The sequence below is a fragment of the Sciurus carolinensis genome, chromosome 9 (genome assembly GCF_902686445.1).
Source record: "Sciurus carolinensis chromosome 9, mSciCar1.2, whole genome shotgun sequence".
Classification (NCBI taxonomy): Eukaryota; Metazoa; Chordata; class Mammalia; order Rodentia; family Sciuridae; genus Sciurus; species Sciurus carolinensis.
Window position 1 is genome coordinate 49,676,562 of NC_062221.1, and position 18,501 is coordinate 49,695,062.

At 34.1% G+C, this 18,501-nt stretch overlaps 1 protein-coding gene across 1 annotated transcript in view; it reads left to right on the top strand.

Annotated features, from left to right (window-relative positions):
• Pik3ca (phosphatidylinositol-4,5-bisphosphate 3-kinase catalytic subunit alpha) overlaps positions 1-18,501 on the top strand; it is a 76,587-nt gene that overhangs the window by 32,584 nt on the left and 25,502 nt on the right. The window contains exons 2-3 of the mRNA XM_047565104.1: positions 16,748-17,174; positions 17,681-17,890. Coding sequence (XP_047421060.1) covers positions 16,823-17,174; positions 17,681-17,890 — 562 coding nt within the window. The 5' untranslated portion in view covers positions 16,748-16,822. The remainder of the gene's footprint in view (positions 1-16,747; positions 17,175-17,680; positions 17,891-18,501) is intronic.

The window sequence follows — 18,501 nt, forward strand, 5'->3', positions numbered from 1 at the left end:
AGGATAAATCATATTTTTGTTGTATACCTTGTAGGCATAGTGAGCCACTCTTACTGGATAGTGAGGATGGAAATCATCTCCACATCCAAAATTCGAGTTCCCAGACACCAACCTAAGGCCAGACTTGCAATCAAACACTTTCCAGAATACATTCTTTTAAAGAATGTTAATTTCTTTCTGAACACCTCACAACACAGTGTTTCTCTCCCTAAGTATTTATCAAGAGTATTTTATTCACCTAAAAAAGTTTTTTAAATGTAAGAATGTTAATAGCCAAAGCTAAAAACAGCCCATATATTGAACAACTAGAGATTGAATAAACAAGTTCTTGTATATTTTGGAACACTACTTAGAAATTAAAAAGAAGTAACTACCTGAACAAAGATGTAATATGGCAGTAGAGTAGCCTACCATGTGTGAGCCCCTGAGTTCAATCCCCAGCACCAAAAAAAGAAAAACAACTAACTCTTCACAAAGCTGACAAAGTAAAAACATGAATGTAGTCATAGCATCAAAAAAGAAAGTAAACAAAAACATGAATTTCAGAAACAACATACTAAGCAAAAGAAACCAAACACAAGCATTACAATATGTGCCTCAATTTATATTAAAGAGTCAGCAAAAATAAAACAAAATAAATAAATAAAAGAACAGACTAATCTGTAATTACAGAAACAATTGTTTGGGGGGATGACAGAGAAATTAATTGGAAAAAGGCACAAGGGAATGTTCTAGGGCAATAGAAATGTAATGTGTCTTTTGTGGTGGTTTCATAGATATAAAAAGTTGTCAGAAGTCAAAATATGTGCAGTTCATTAGATGTTAACTAAGTACAATTTTTAAAAATAACTATGAAAGAACACTGAAAATAGACTTAGATAAGTGAATGTACTAACTTGGCTAGGAAAAATATTTAACAAAGGTGTCAGTTTTCTCTAAATTTGTATAAAAGTGTTCTCAGTCAAAATACCTACTAGCTTTGCTTTGATCTTTGTTTTTGAATTTAATAAAGTGACTGAAGTTCATCTGAAATAAGCCAAATTTAATGAGACTGAAAGGACTTTAGAGAAGGCATTGGAACTGAATTTAAAGGATGGGTATGAGTGAAATGGCAACAAATAGGAATAGAGATAGAAAAAAGAACATGGACCCTGTTTACAAAAATATAAAAATCCATTGAAATTTGAGCTTAGTTGGAAAAGTAAGGGCAGAGCATAGTTAAAATGGTTGCTGAGACTTTGAGTGTGAAACATACTCTATATTAGAAATTCACCAAACTGATTGAGTTGAATAATGGTATAAGTAGTATGTGTTTTAGATCATCAATTCTAGTGATACTGGGGGTAGTGAAATGGGGAGGGGAAATAAAATGAACATTGTCTGCTTTCCGGACATTTGGATAGTTCATACTCCCACTTAATATGCTATGCCCTTCTCAGTCACCACCTGTCAAAAATCCTTTTCATTCATTCGAAGTGTACCTCCCTAAACACACACGCTTTTTCTTTTAATTACTGCATTCTGCTTCATAGATTGTGAGGTAGACTGGAACTTTGTCCTTTTCATCTTCAGTTGTATGCACATGTGAACATTGTCATCCTTTCTTTTCTATCACCTTCCACTTCAGCAACCAGTATCTTATAGATATAAGCAGTTGGATTAGAGATAGGCCATTTTTCCATATCAGAGCTTGTTAAAATCCAATAGTGATAGAGAAGATTGGGGGAGAATGATTAATTTGAGAACGACTTGATGGAAGTGACATCATTTTGTACAAGAGTTGAAAATACTAATGGTTCTAACCTTGAAGATTGAGAAAGGTGATTTCATGGAGAATACCCACATTTGAGTATGAAAGCAGAGTAAGTGATACCAACAAAATAACTAACTAAAGGAGGTCTCAACATTATAGACTATTTTAAACTTTTTTTTTTTAATTGGAGAAATTTGTAGTGGGAGCTGTAAGTAAACCATTTATAACGTCAATATTTCCTTAGTTTAGTAGGAAGATATATTTAAGATGAAATGTAAAATATGAACCTAAAAACTTTTGTTTGTTGGTTGGTTGTTTGCTTGGTTGCTTGGTGCTGGGGATTGAACCCAGAACTCCACACATACTTAGTCATGCTCTACCACTGATCTTATACCCCCAGTCCCTGAGTCTGAGAACTTTTTAAACACTTAACATTATGGAAATAAATATCCACTTTTAGAATGATCTCTGTGCACTTATTGCAATGATTTTGTAATAGATGCTCAAATAGGGAGGGAAAGATCACAGTGGGGGTTGTCCTGAGAAAATAATATCCTGACAGGATAGAACAAAAGAGCAGTACTGAAATAAGTAGACTAAAGGTTGTTTTCCTCTCACCACACACCAGATATGGAGAGTAGTAAAAGCAGACAGATGGACAATTCTGCTAGTTTTGGAATGTGTGAAAAAAGGAAAAAAAAAAAAAAACATTCTGTTCCTTTTACTTAAAAAAGGAATTCCTGGGCTAAATTACTGGTCTCAGTAATAAGTTTCATATTCTGACCAAAGAAGCATTTTTTTTACCCTGGGGATAATGACTCATGCTCTTCTTAGAATTTTGCTTTTGTGGATACTAAAATGCAGTCATAAATACAGCACTGTTAGTTGGAGCTTAGTGCTAATAATATTATTGAATATGCTAGTGATGGGTAGGAATGTTAGTATTGTAAACCCAGTGTAATGAAGGAACCAAGCACATATTAGTTAACTGATTCTGGAAGATGAAAAAATATTTTTTTTTAAGAAGCTAATTATGGGCTGGGGAGATAACTCAGCTGGTAGAGTGCTTGCCTCGCAAGCACAAGGCCCTGAGTTCGATCCCCAGTACCTAAAAAAAAAAAAAAAGAAGAAGAAGCGGGGCTGGGGAGATAGCTCAGTCGGTAGAGTGCTTGCCTCGTAAGCGCAAGGCCCTGGGTTCGATCCCCAGCACCCAAAAAAAAAAAAGAAGCTAATTATTATAATTTGGTGAATTATGCAATAAAACTGGGACCTATAATTTCATTTTTTAAAATGCTTCATCGTTTTGATACGTTTGTGGAAGAAGGCAAATTTTCTTCCAGTATTGGATGGGGTTTGGTTTGGTTTGGTTCGGTTCGGTTCCGTTTGGTTCAGTTTTGGTAGTTCTGGGGATTGAGCCCAGGGCCTCATGCCAGGCAAACTACTCTACCACTGAGCCACATCTCCAGATCTCTCAACTTCCAGTATTGACAGTGGAGATACCTTTCTCCCCCTATGCCCTTTTTTTTCTTACATTCTTAAAATTGGTATGAGATTTTCAATTTTAATCATATACCATAAAGCAAGTGTCAAATTATAGAAATCAATAGTATTGGCTAAAGGAAATTGAAAGTTTTATGATCCCATTTTATTTTAACCGTAATGTTAAAATTTAATAGAGGTTTAAATGTGCTCTTTATGGACCATGATGGGCACTCTTCACTTGGAATTTTCACCATGTCAGGATATTCTGTCACATGTTCTGTCACATAATTAGTTATTGGACACATACAAAAGACTCTGTTAATGTCCCTTATAATCTATTTCTCCAACCTATACACTTTCCCTTGTCTCTTCACTTGAATCTTCTCAGTCACTGCCTTTTCTTGGGTTATCTTGTTCACCTTTCCATAATGAGGGCTTAGAACTTCAGCTCTTGAAGTTCCCATTTTCAAACTTCCTTACATCTCCCTCTGTACCTTTTTTAAATTTCAGCAAAAGTTAGCTGATAGGTCATATGTGAAGCAGTCGGAAAAGTAGCCTAAAGAGATGTTGATAAGTTTTAGAAGGAAGGACTTCATATTAGTAATTTTTTGTGTGCTTTTGGGTTGTCACCTAATGGACTGTAACACATCATTGAATAAAAATGGAAATATACTACTTACTTAGCACTTAAATTGCTGTTTTTACATAGTTACACCCATTTCAGTTCCTCATTCTCATTGTTCTCTTTTTAAGACATAGTAACTATAATTTCCAAAAGACTTGATACATTGTACTATAACAAGTGTGAGTAAACAGTAATGTTTGAAAAGGCAAAGTAAAGACAATCTACTAATATGTCTCTACCATGCTTAAAAGGATTCTGAAGTACCTCACCCATAGTACATTGTCTTAAAAAGTTTGATTTTTTTAAAAAAACGTTATCCTTAACATGACTGCACTTCGTTGTTGCTGTCGTTCATAGTATTCTTCACGTCTTGGCTGAGTGATGCTTGTGCTAAAATTAAGCTACCCTTTGTCTGGTGGCAGTTCTGGGAGATCTTTCTTCCCTCGCTTGCCAAACAGCTATCCTCCATTACCTCAAGTTTTACTTTAGTGAAGTGCCCTTTTACAAGAAACCAAATACTGAAGGATGATTTAATCATTATTAAAATTGGTCAGTAACTGGTGACAACGGAGTTTTTCATTGTTACTGATATAATACTGGGATCTTCTGTTATTACCAGAAAAGAGGGCAGATGGCAAGCAATTAAATCAGAATTTGATGTTATTATTTTGTCTTTATCATTTAAAAAGTATTTTTTTAATTTAAGTTTCAGTATATTTCACGTCCTTTATCCAGTGACATAATATACTCTTGAAATGTATTTTTACCCAAGGGTATAGAAAGGACATATTCACTGAGCAAATAATATAACAGTTTATATTCATTAGAATATAGTTTGAAGAAAATGGAACATTCTTGATGTGAGCTCTTAATGGGTTTATGTCATTAAATAAAACTAGGAAAAACTTGTTTGGACCAATAAATTTAGCATGTGAAGTGAGCACGTTAAGAATAGACATTAAGTACTCAGCTTAAGAAAAACAATGTTTCGGTGTACTCTCTCTCTCTCTCTCTCTCTCTCTCTCTCTCTCTTTCTCTCTCTCTCTCTCTCTCTATATATATATATATATATACATACTGTGCTTTGTATCTTTTGTAAGAATGGCAATAATATGTAGTAGATACAGTATACAGGAAAGGATAATAAGAGATTACAATAATAGACTCTAAGAAAGGAAATCAGTTCAAGGACAGAGACCGAGATTGTGATATGGGGCAAAAGGTAACAGCAAGGGTAGATAAATAACTAGACAACAATGTCAGAGACCTAAGTATTGATATAGTAAACAAGGATACTTAGTACATTTACAGCCACAGTTTTTCAAGGCTGGAATCTAATCCTGGTTGTATATTAAATACTTTGTAATCTAAAGTATGTCCTAAGACACTGAATTATTCTATTGCTTAATTATATAACGCAATACATCAAGGACTGTGCCTTGGGATGAATGAAACTAAAACTAAGTTCCTAGTATTTTGATACAAATTCATTAGTGTCTGAAAACAGGTTTGTTTTCAGGCAGTATCTACTAAAATTGAAATGACAGCAGAAAACTAGCATGACTCCTCCCTGTGCAAAATTGGTAACACAAGTTCAAGAAGTATTTCATATTTTAAGCTAATCTTTTTATTTGAGTCACTTACCAGCAGGTGGTTACAAAGCAAATTGGTGGAGTTCACTTATACCTCCTCCTTAGCCTGTCAGTATTGGCAGAATCACCCCCATGATCACAACAGCACAGTTTAGGCCTTGTCGTTTGATTTTGGAAATATTGTCCTTATAACACCAATTAGGGCAATGATATATACATCTTTGCTTTGCTCATTATTTATTCCTGAAAGCATGTAATCATAGACACAGACACCATAGGGAACTCTATTGGAAGCAGTATACCATAGAGGTTTGTGAATGGTCCCGAATTCTCTCCTCCCAGAGCATTTTGGCCTTCTGACAGGTAATACAGAAAAATCCTTTAAGTTTGTTGAGTTAGTTTATTAAAAAAAAAAAAAAAAGTGAAACTAATAGTCTAAAACAAAGAGATCTTCTGTGAAACACATCTGGAACCAAACAGGTAAATATGTTGTGCCTTCTAGAGCCCCAATCAAAGTAGTTAGCTCCATTGAACCAGATAGACTGAAAATCTTCTGTGAATACAAACTGTTATATGCAAGGAAAATAGAGCCACAGGTTCTACTGAGAAACCTATAGCTGACCCAGGTTTATCTTTGCTGTGATGGCAGCATAAGATTGATATTCATTATTAATCAGTGGGATGCAGGCAAATTTTAATGCATGTAGATACTAGTGTATCAGAAGAAATGGTACTTGAAATGAGTTCCAATAGAGACTCATGGTGTGTCCTCATGCCATGACATCCAAAAATAAGGCAGCCATTTTTGATGAAGAGAGACTAGGGGAACAGTTTGAAACAAGAGTCTGCCCCTACTGAGGAAGACTTGAAAATGGTCTTCCACTGAGGACAATGGATCAATGATTTGTACTATAGCAAAAGCACTCTAGTTAGACTACTTTGGCTTAGGATAAATATACATTGGGTTAATAAACATTGTTCTTTTTGCTTCTAAATACTGATTGCTTCTAAATACTGATTGCATAGTACTAATTCTAGGGGTTTCCAAAGTGTTTTTAGGTTCATTTGGTATTCATTTGCTGTAGGTGGTTTTAAAGATGTTAAAACTGAAGTCTCTAGTTAGACTCTGTGGAATGGTTAGCTTTTGCTATAAAGAGGTATCAGAGCAAAACTATTAAAATAACAAAGGCAGGATATTGATGTATTTTTCCATTGGACGTATTAGTCATTCTTCTAGTCTGTATTTTAAAATCATAATTTACCAAATACTGTCATCTTGATCTGAAAATGTAAATGGGGTGTCTAGAGTTCCCTGATTTACCATTTATTTCTGACTGCCTGTTGTTTTATGTGAAACTATGATAAACTGCCTTGACTCAGGAAAATAAGAAAAATATTAACTAGAAAATTTTTTATAACTGTGAAATTGTATCCTATTAAATTATATAATATTATGAAATATCTTGTATTTTCCACACTGTAGAACTACATTTGTTCTTCCTCATATTTCTTTCTAACCTTTCCTAATGGTTAATCTCCTTTGGAACTTAAATTTCAAGAAACTTTAGTTTCTACAATTACACACTAAAATTTGAATTTTTAAAGATGAAGTTAAGAAAAATAGTGACTACATATTTAAAGATTTTGTATGGTTTTTTATGTATCTACATAAAATTTTAAATTAATGATTTATCTAATAACCTATAATCAAGTGTTAATCTATACTTCATTAATGGCTGTTGACTCATTTTATTCTGCTCACATTGGTTTCTTTTAACCCACCTCGTTTACATTTACTGATAATCAAAATCTACGTTGTTACAGACATTACTCACCTAGGTCTTATCTGTCATTATTTTTTAAAAAATTAATTAGCACAGATCCTCCCTAAACCCATTCATGAGCCTCATTTTAGGAAAACTTTGTCTTACATGATGCAGTAAATTATTAGAGTGTATTTTCATAATACCTTTTATCGCACTGTGAATATGAATTTAACAGTGAAAATAAACTGCAACCCTTACTAAAGGAATTTGAATTTTCTACATTCTAGCCATGAGAACTTGATTTTCTACTCTAGGGTTGTAAAGGTCTTTCTGTCTCGTTGAAGGCATGAGTTAAATCTGTTTTATCATGGTCAGTTTGTAAAGGTCAGTGAAGGACAGCACTTTGAAAGAAATGGATAATATGCATCCTTCCAGAGCTAGTGTATATTACAGCTGTCCCTTTGGACTTTCTCCAACAACAGCTCTGTGACTCTTAGAGGAAAAGAATTTTAGAGGCCCTAACAGGGGCTTAGAAAATTGTACTAAAGGACACTTGCTTCCCATGTATTTCCATAGCAGTGAAATTTGTTTAAAACTCTGCTTCTTATCTCCCAAATCCAGTTGGTCTTTGAGTATTTTATATTTTTCTTTGCAAGATATCTTCATCCATTTATGTCTTGCTATTCCTATTACTGCCTCTTTCTTCAGGCCTTTCTTGCATTTTCACTGAGATAATTTCAACAATTTAATTTTCTACTTACTCTTCTATGCTCTGAGATTATAGTATACCCCCCAAGACCCCATCCTGTTATATATATGTATATATATATCTTGGTTATATCGTTTTATATATCCTGTTATATATATAAAGATTCATATTCTAGTAGGAAGTCAAAAGTGAAGGTAGATAATTTTGGTAAGAATGTGGTAGGCCACAGTAGAAATACCCATAAGAGGCTGTGGTAACATTAAGAAAAGGAGTAACTGACTTTAGATATATTTAAGAGTAATCAGACCATTTAATTATTAACCCAGGTATTAATCACATAGTTTCTGTAGCAAATATAGAGGGAAATTTTTGTTCTGCTCTAAAGATTCACTTGGTAATTTAAACATTAAGTAGAGCTTATTTTTATATTTTAGCAAATAAAAAGATATAACAGATATAAAACAAGTATTAATGTTTTCCTATTGATATGTCTGAGAGTGAGGGTGGAAAGTATCTTCTCAACATTTATCTAAATATGAAGAAAAATCAGAAACAAGTATTTGTAGAAGCAAACATAAACATTGGTCATTTAACAAACATTCAAGCAGCTTCTGTATCTGTGAAACATAAGTATCTGGAAAATACAAGCCAATTGTTTTAGCTGGTTGTGACTGAGTTGATTTAGACTACCAATTGAGTCAGCCTAGATATGTCCCCTAAACTTATAGATAGAGGCTTCAAAATAGCCTTCTTATTTTTAATGACTTTCTGGTACAGATACAATATTGATGTTTTAGAAATATAACTGTTTGAAATGTACTTCTGAAGTGAGAAGAGTCGCCACTATCTTAGGCTGTGTTTACACAAACTTTTAATTTGCAGCCAGGAGCATATCCAGTGATGGCAGAGATGATAATGTAAGCTGTCTTGCTTAAATTATGGTCAAAGAAATTAGGGGTAAAAAAGAGCCAGGGAAAATTCTAATGACTGTCAAGTTTGTGATGAAATAGAGAATACAGAGCTGAGGGAATGAAGAAGATAATTTAGAATTAATAATGTTAGGGAGAACTTTAGAAATACTTCAGAAAAAGTTCCATATCCACTGGTGAGCTCCTGAGAAGTTCCATATCAAGTAGTGAGCTCCCAGCACTTAAAAGTACCCAATTAATTGATTTCTGAGATACTTTCAAGATATTAATTTTCTGCCTTAAAATTAATGCTTTTCTTTTTCTTCTCCTTGAAAACTTAGGTCAGAAGTATAGAATTGTCATTACAGAGAGACAGGATTGGGGATGACTTCTTAGCCAGTGTACATTTAGAAAATTCTCCATTTGACTTCAAGTAATTCTGATATCTTTTCCGGGATCAGCAAACTTTCTATAAAAAGCCAGATAATAGTATGTTAATCCTTGCAGGCAATATGGTCTCTATAGCATCTGCTCACTCCACTGTTACAGTGCAAAAGCATCATGTGAAAAAAGTTTGTTGGCTGTATATATATGTGTGTTCCAATAAAACTTTATTCACAGAATCAAGTGGTGAGCTGGATTTGACCTGCAGGTCATATTTTGACCACCTTTACCTTAAAAGATGAAATCTAGAAATAGACTTCTATAAATGGGAGAAAAACCTTCAATTTAGTGATTAAAAATAAAACTGTCAAGATGTTGTCTTGGACTGAGCATGCACATCAAATGTTAAAAATACTTGGATTGCCTATTGCATGAAGAAACTTTCCATTATAAAAGTCAAGTGACATTGGATAATCTGAGACTATTTTCTCTCCATTTCTGCCATTTGTTTTATTTTAAAGGAGTCTGATTCCATCTGAGTAGTACCATCCACCCTTCTGGGTCTACTAATGCACTCAACCCTTTCCAAAAAATAAATGCAGGGTCAACCCTTGTAACTCCAGATTAAAGAAGGAAACAAACATCTGTAATTATCCAGGCATGTTTTGTGCTCTTAAGGTGATATGGCAGAGTCCCACATCTAGTCATTTGACCTATTGGCCTTTAATGTATAGACTCTTATACAGTAGTGTTCAAATGTTGATGCTGACCAGATTCTAGTAATGGAAGGGGATGCTGCAAGTACTCAGGCAAGCTTACCTCAAATGAGAAGTGACATTAACTGTTAGAATGAAAGAAAATAGGGAGCATTTTTTAAAGCATCATATCCAACCTGGGGTCATTGGTTTGGGGACTGGAAGAACACCCTTCCCCCCAATTTCTCATAATTGAGTTTTGCTACATTGTGTTACAGTATAGCATGATAATTGCTATTTATAATGAGGACTATAACTTATAAAAGTAAATTGTGAATTATGTATAACTTCTAAGAAAATAGGACCGAACTAATTGAAACAGTTATTTAGATAATACAGAAAATTAGGATAAGCACAACTAATTTATTTCTTAAAGGAATTCTGGATAGTTGTGATTTGTTAGTATATGAATATTTAGTCCTGGAATTCTGAACCAATATAGTGGTTGCTTGATTCTTAATGTTTTAGTAAGTACATTTTTTATTCTTTGATCTCAAACCTCCAAATAATTTAGATTAGTATTTCAAAAATTAATTTTATAATCATTTATTCTCTATTGCTTTTCAAATAAATCTTTTATAAATAGAAGAATATGCATTTAAATTTGTTAATTCCATCTTCTTTATCAACAGTTAATTTTTTAATAGTCTGTTAGGTCTTTTTATTTTAAATGTTATACTTATATTTCTTAATTTTAGGAGGTTCTTTCTAAAGTCAGAGAACTGAGAACATATAGTTAGTATATCATAATGTTAATTTTTATATCCTGTATCTAAAAGCAATTTTTAAGGAAATCTGAGAAAATTTAAAAATCATGAGAAAATGAAATGTTTTTGTTTTTTAAAGATGCATTGGCTGGGCTGGTGGTATACACCTGTAATCCCAGTAGCTCAGGAGGCTGAGGCAGGAGGATCACAAGGTCAAAACCAACCTCAGCAACTTAGTGAGGCCCTAAGCAAATAGGAAAATCCTTTCTCAAAATTAAAAATAAAAAGCAGCTGGGGATATGGCTCAGTGGTTAAGTGCCCCAGGGTTCAATTCCTGGTACCAAAAAAATAAAAATACTTTGGAAACTCCTTTTGACTCTTTTGTGTAGTACAAACTAAACAGTGTACATCATAAAATTCAAACTCTCTAACATGGTTTTATTATCTGGCTTCTACCTGCCTTTCACCCCTCCTTCTTTGTCACATACCCCACCTGTTCCCATGTACTTTAGACTCAAGTAATTAAAAAAAAAAAAAATAGCTTATATTGCTAGTAATAGACTGCACTGTTTTTTATGGTTAGTGACTGTACACTCACTCTGGCAGCCATCTCGCTTGCCCTCCTCATCTAGCACTCCCACATTCAAGCCACTCCCTCTCTGTAAAATCCCTGTAATCCCTGAAACTTTACCTCTCTGAAGCTATCCCTAACCTACTCAGGCTTTTCCATAATTCATATTCTATCTTGTAACAGTTGTCACGTGGTTAAAGTTGTTCCCAGTAAACCAGTGAGTCTTTAAACAGCAGAAGAGAAAGTATCTTCTTTACCTCTAATACCATATTTAGCTTAGAGTCTGGCATAAGTAGTGCTTCTCAAAAGGAGGTGGCAAGAGTAGGGTGCAAGAGGAGGGAAGGGATTCCTCACATTCAAGCTGTAGATAGCTATACCATTTAGGAATCCGGGCAACTGGAAGCAGCTGTAAAAGCATCACATCTGAGTCATTCCCTACTTAACTATTCCAGGCCTATGTGTGAACCTTACATGACCAGTGCTACCTTCAAGTACTAACACTTGAAACTAACATTGCTTTATGAAGCTCCTTTACTTGCCACCCTTGATGAAAGAACTCAGCATCTCCATCTGGTGCTATCTCTGAATAATTCATAATAGCTTAAAAAGATAATGTTGACATTCAGGTTTGTTAATAATATTTAGCATTTATTGAGTGCTTACTATGTGCTGATGAAAAACCATTCATTATAATGTGTTTTTCACATTACCTCATCCAATCCTCTGGTCCAGATGCTTATTATCCCAATTTAACAACTGGAGGATGAGGTTCTATAAAATGAACTAAACTGCCCAGTGCCACATAGCAATTAACTAAGGAAGCTAGAATTTGAATCTAGTGAAATTTAGGGCCCATTCTCTTTTTTACCACCCTTGACTTTACCCAGTCATAACTGAAGCCCAAATAGCATCATGGTTATATTAGATGCTTTAAAATCATCTAGATCTGGATTCAAAATTATTTTTTGGTGGCAAGTAATTTCACTTCTCTGACCTTCAATTTCCTCAAGTAAAATGGTAATACCCCCAAAAGGGTTATTGCCTGACTAAATGCATGGTACATACTAAATAAAATGTTAAGGGATATAGCTCAGTGGTAGAGAGTTTGCCTAGCATGCATGAGGTCCTGGGTTCCAAACTCCCCGACCCCCAGCACCACCAAAAAAAAAAAGTTAGCTCCATTTGCTTTTCTGCACTTCTGTATGTGAGCTCTGAGATAATAGTTTGTACAGAATAAAGCTTGTCATGAGAAGGCAAATAACCATTAGACAAATAAGAAATTTAGTATATTCTGTTTTCTACATAGTTATTACCATAGTGACAAACAGTGCTTACCTTTTAGGATATCTAAACGTTTTATAGCTGTGACCATATTATTCTCTTTATGAAAAAGGTATGTTTTGAGTATTTAAGACCTTTACGACTTTAGAGTAGAAAATCAAGTGCTCATGGCTAGTATGTGGAAAATTCAGATTCTTTTAGTAAGGGTTACAGTTTATTTTCACTATTAAGTTAATATTCATAGTGCCATGAAAGGTATTATGATGACAAATATACTATAGTATAAAAAGGAATGAAATCAGTAATCTATCCTAGATGTCTCTTACTAATTCTTAGGGAACAGGTGAGACTCTTTGGGTATTTATTATATGAAATAGTTGCCCCAGTAGTTCTATAACATAAACTTCTTAGCACTATTCAACAAAGAAAACCAGAAACATAACTGCTATTTTGGTGTGGCTTGTGGTTTTAGAGTTGTTTTTTATTTGAACTGCTTTATACAGGCAGATCATCCTTTAAAAGTAGTCACTTGGCATTTTCCCTTGCATTCTTAAAAATTTTTTATATGTTTTTAAAAACTTAATTAAAGTCTCCTTTGAAATTGTGCACACGGATTGATCCATCTGCTCTTTTTACTAGCCAGTGAATTTTTTTTTTATTGTAAACAAATGGGGTACATTTCGTTTCTCTGTTTCTACATGAAGTAGAGGCATACCATTTGTATAATCATACATTTACATAGGGTAATGGTGTTTGATTCATTCTGTTATTTTTTCCTTCCCTCCCACCCCTCTTTCCCTCCTATACAGTCCCTCCTTCCTCCATTCTTGCCTCCCTCCCACCCCCCATTATGTATCATCATCTGTTTATCAGCGAGATCATTCGTCCTTTGGTTTTTTGAGATTGGCTTATCTCATTTAGCATGATATTCTCCAATTTCATCCATTTGCCTGCAAATGCCATAATTTTATTATTCTTTATGGCTGAGTAAAGTAATATTCCATTGTATATATATACCACAGTTTCTTTATCCATTCAAACTGAAGGGCATCTAGGTTGGTTCCACAATCTGGCTATTGTGAATTGAGCAGCTATGAACATTGATGTGGCTGCATTACTGTAGTATGCTGATTTTAAGTCATTTGGGTATAAGCCAAGGAGTGGGATAGCTGGGTCAAATGGTGGTTCCATTCCAAGTTTTCTAAGGAATCTCCACACTGCTTCCCAGAGTGGCTGCACTAATTTGCAGCCCCACCAGCAATATATGAGTGTACCTTTTTCCCCACATCCTCGCCAACACCTATCATTGCTTATATTCTTGATAATCGCCATTCTAATTGGAATGAGATGGAATCTTAGGGTAGTTTTGATTTGCATTTCTCTTATCACTAGAGATGTTGAACATTTTTCATATGTTTGTTGATTGCTTGTAGATCTTCTGTGAAGTGTCTGTTCATTTCCTTAGCCCATTTGTCGATTGGGTTATTTGTATTCTTGGTGTACAGTTTTTTGAGTTCTTTATATATTCTGGAAATTAGTGCTCTATCTGAAGTATGAGTGGCAAAGATTTTCTTCCACTCTGTAGGCTCTCTCTTCAATTGCTGATAGTTTCCTTTGCTGAGAGAAAGCTTTTAAGTTTGAATCTATCCCAGTTATTGATTCTTGCTTTTATTTCTTGTGCTATGGGAGTCCTGTTAAGGAAGTCTGACCCTAAGCCGACATGTTGAAGATTTGGACCTACTTTTTCTTCTATAAGATGCAGGGTCTCTGGTCTGATTCCAAGTCCTTGATCCATTTTGAGTTGAGTTTTGTGCAGGGTAAGAGATAGGGGTTTAGTTTCATTCTGCTGCATATGGATTTCTAGTTTTCCCAGCACCATTTGTTGAAGAGGCTATCTTTTCTCCATTGCATATTTTTGACACCTTTATCTCATACGAGAAAATTGTATTTATTTGGGTTTGCGTCCGTGTCCTCTATTCTGTTCCATTGATCTACCTGACTTTTGGTACCAATACCATGCTGTTTTTGTTACTGTTGCTTTGTAGTATAGTTGAAATTGTTTTAACTTAGAGGAAATGATTATATATTAAATTCCATCACTTCATTGGATTTTTTTGTAAGTTTGAAGAATATTTTCAACTATCAAAAAATAATTTTCATATATTCATCATTGTCTTTCAGTTAATCTCCTTGCTTACAGAGGTGGGAAGAAGGCTAGAAAGTTCTGCTATCCTCATTCCTTACCCCTTTCATGTGTTACAACTTTGAAGCATATCATAATCATTTGTTTGTAACTGGAAATTGGTGCAACAGAAGTGGCCGATCAAATTAGGGTCTATTACTGTCTTTAGGTCACACTAATTATGAGGTAGAAGATGGATTATAGGGGGTGAACAAAAATGCAAGGAGACCACATAGGCCTTTGCTGTGATCCAGAAAAAAATAGTGGTGGCCTGATCCAGGGAATATATATAATGAGGGAATATAGACAAAGAGAATTTATTGATGGGTTAGATATTAATAGGTGTGATATAGAGGAGTTATTGGGATGGCAGGTTTCTGGATTAAGTGCGTTATCCTCCTCACCCCTTTCTCATTTTGCTTACCCCTTAGTTCATGTGTTACTTTCTGTGAGATTGCTTCCTGCCCCAACCTCCATTGAGTTGAATGACCACACTGTGTTTTTATACAACCTCATACTTCTCCATGATAGCATTTATCTGTTTTGTAACTATGAGTTTACCCCACACACAATTTACACATAACCTTTTCATTCTTGACTTTGATGAGGACAAGGACCATGTTTATCTTATTCCTCATTACATACCCAGTACCCAACATAGTTCTGGAATTGCACTAATGTAATTTCAGTGAATAAGCAGACAGTGACATTTATGGTTATTGTCTACAGTACCTGATAGAGTAATCAAATATAATAGATTATCTGAGCCTTTTTGGCTCATTTCTCTAGCTTAACTTTTTTATTTGGTATCGTTGATTATCTCTTGCTTAACTTTTTTGTTTGGTGTCTTTGGTTATCGTTTGTTGTACCCTTATAGTTTAGTTTACTGAATAAAGGAAAATAAAAACATAAACAGCAATAAATAAACTTGTGTTTTGTGGATTTTGATCATATCTCCCAAAAGAATCCCCAAGATTATTGAAGTCTAAAAAATAAAGGTCTTCAAGTTATAATAGCACTTACTAGTTTTTTAAATCATACAAGTTCTTCACACAGGTGGTTGGAACGTTATACTGACAGGGTCATGGGTTCCATTTGTGTGTAGAACAGTTCATTTCAATTAGAAGTATCAGGACTGAGATATTGGGAAAGAGCATACATCATTGCAGACTCATCATCATACTTCAAGGAAAATGTATTGATTATATTTTATTGTGAATGTATACCTACATCATACTTTTAAAAATAGAATGATATATCACCTAGACAAGAATCAGTGCTCTCTAGTAAAAAGGGGGAAATTACCAAGATGGATTGAAAAAGGAAAGAGCTGGGTGGGTGTGGTGGCCTCAGAAGGCAGGAGGCAAGAGGATTGCCAATTGGAGGCCAACTTCAGCAATTCAGCAAAACACTGTCTCAAAAATAAAAGGGCTAAAATTGTAGGTGTATGGTGGAGCACCCCTGAATCCAGTCCCCGTATGAAGTGGGGAGAGGATGGAGGGATGGAGAGAAAAAAGGAAAAAGGAAAAAAATAAAGACCATATAATTTTTCATTACTGCAGATTGAGGGGTAGGAGGTGAAAAAGGAAAAGAATTTTACTTCTGTAGGCTTTACTTAACTTTTTAAAGTAAGAGCAGTGGACCTATGACCTAAAAAATCCTTTCTGACCCAAATTCTGTTGCTTCAGAAAATAGCACCAAGTGATAAATGTGTTAATAGGTGATGGGAATTTGGGCTAGAATTAAAACTTACTTTGAATTCTTTCTGTGGCCTCAGCACTGTCCTACTCAAGTGTAATGTTTTTAAAATAACTGAATTAGACTTAACTAAATACAAGTGGTTTTATGATTTCTGTTGAAATCTGTTCTTTAAGCCCTAATTTAGAGCAACAGTCTTGATCAAAATATTTAAGATTATTACTTTGCCTATTCAAACTACAGAAAACGTGAATTTTTGCATTTAGCAATACTACAAACGTATTTCTCTACAGTTGTTTTCTCTTTTAACAGAAGTTTTCCTTCTTTCATTTAGGCTATTGCTTTGGAACAGCCATACGTCTAATTTCTTAAAGTAGTTTTATATGTAAAACTTGTAAGGATCAGAACAATGCCTCCACGACCATCATCAGGTGAACTGTGGGGCATCCACTTGATGCCCCCAAGAATCCTAGTAGAATGTTTACTACCAAATGGAATGATAGTGACTTTAGAATGCCTCCGTGAGGCTACATTAATAACTATAAAGCATGAACTATTTAAAGAAGCAAGAAAATACCCTCTCCATCAACTTCTTCAAGATGAATCTTCTTACATTTTCGTAAGTGTTACCCAAGAGGCAGAAAGGGAAGAATTTTTTGATGAAACAAGACGACTTTGTGATCTTCGACTTTTTCAACCCTTTTTAAAAGTAATCGAACCAGTAGGCAACCGCGAGGAAAAGATCCTGAATCGAGAAATTGGTATGGTATAATTTTCAACTAGATAGCATTGTCATCCTATTCTAAAATGCAAATAACTATGAAACCTAACTAGTGTCTCATTATTGAAATATCTTTGTCTAAACCAGTATCTGTATAATCTTAAATAGCTTTCTCAATAAAAATCTTTTTAAATCTGAAGTATTCTTGCCTATTGAGCTATGGAACTATTTTTAATACCTTGATATTCTATAAAGTTTTATTTAAGAAATACCATTTATAGGAAGACATAGATTTGTTATATCCCCGTATTGTGTTGTTATTCTAAAATAATTGATATATATATCAATATATTGATATATATTTGTATATTAAAAATACTTGATCTTACTGAGTACTGCTTTCTGTATTCATCACAGATTTTTTTTTAACCAAGACAAAGTTAACTCTATTGTGATCTTTCTCATCTGTATATTTCCCCATTCTTAAAAACCTATCCATGCTATGCACTTAATAAAATGTTACATCCTTTATATAATGTTTTCAAGGTTTTGTTATCGGTATGCCAGTGTGTGAATTTGATATGGTTAAAGATCCAGAAGTACAGGACTTTCGGAGAAATATTCTGAATGTTTGTAAAGAAGCTGTGGATCTTAGGGATCTCAATTCACCTCATAGTAGAGCAATGTATGTCTATCCTCCAAATGTGGAGTCTTCACCAGAACTGCCAAAGCACATATATAATAAATTAGATAAAGGTAAGGTAATTGTTGGCCTACTGTAAATGTTACTATAGCTAAGTCTTCTATCTGTGCCTTTATTTCTATACAGTCCCTTTTTTTTTTCTTTTAAGCTCTACCTAGATGATAAACTTCTTGAAGGCGAGGACTTCTTGTAGTGACAAGATATACTTAAGTACTAAGTGTATAACTTCTGTACAGTAAAAAATTACTGATCAAATGAATTGTATGATATGGTGCTGATCTCTTGGTGAATTTATATCTCAGTGAAACTAAAGAACTTTGAATTTGAAACTCACTTTTTTAGAATACTAATGGAATTAGAGCTGATTATCTTTTTACGGATAAAAGCAGATATAACTAGAAACTTTTAATGAAGAAAACTTTATGTTCTCATCATTACATATTATATATTCAAAGAAAAAAATTTAATATTAAGTACAATAATTAAGTCTGATCATAATGATTGATAATATATAAGTATACTTGACATTTAGTGAACCAGTTTCAGAATTAAGTGAACATGAAAATATATAAACTTCTTTTGGAAATAAGTATCATATCAGGTAAATATCTGTTTTTCAAGGTAACAAAAGTTCAGTTTGAAGTTATAGAACACCTCATGCTAT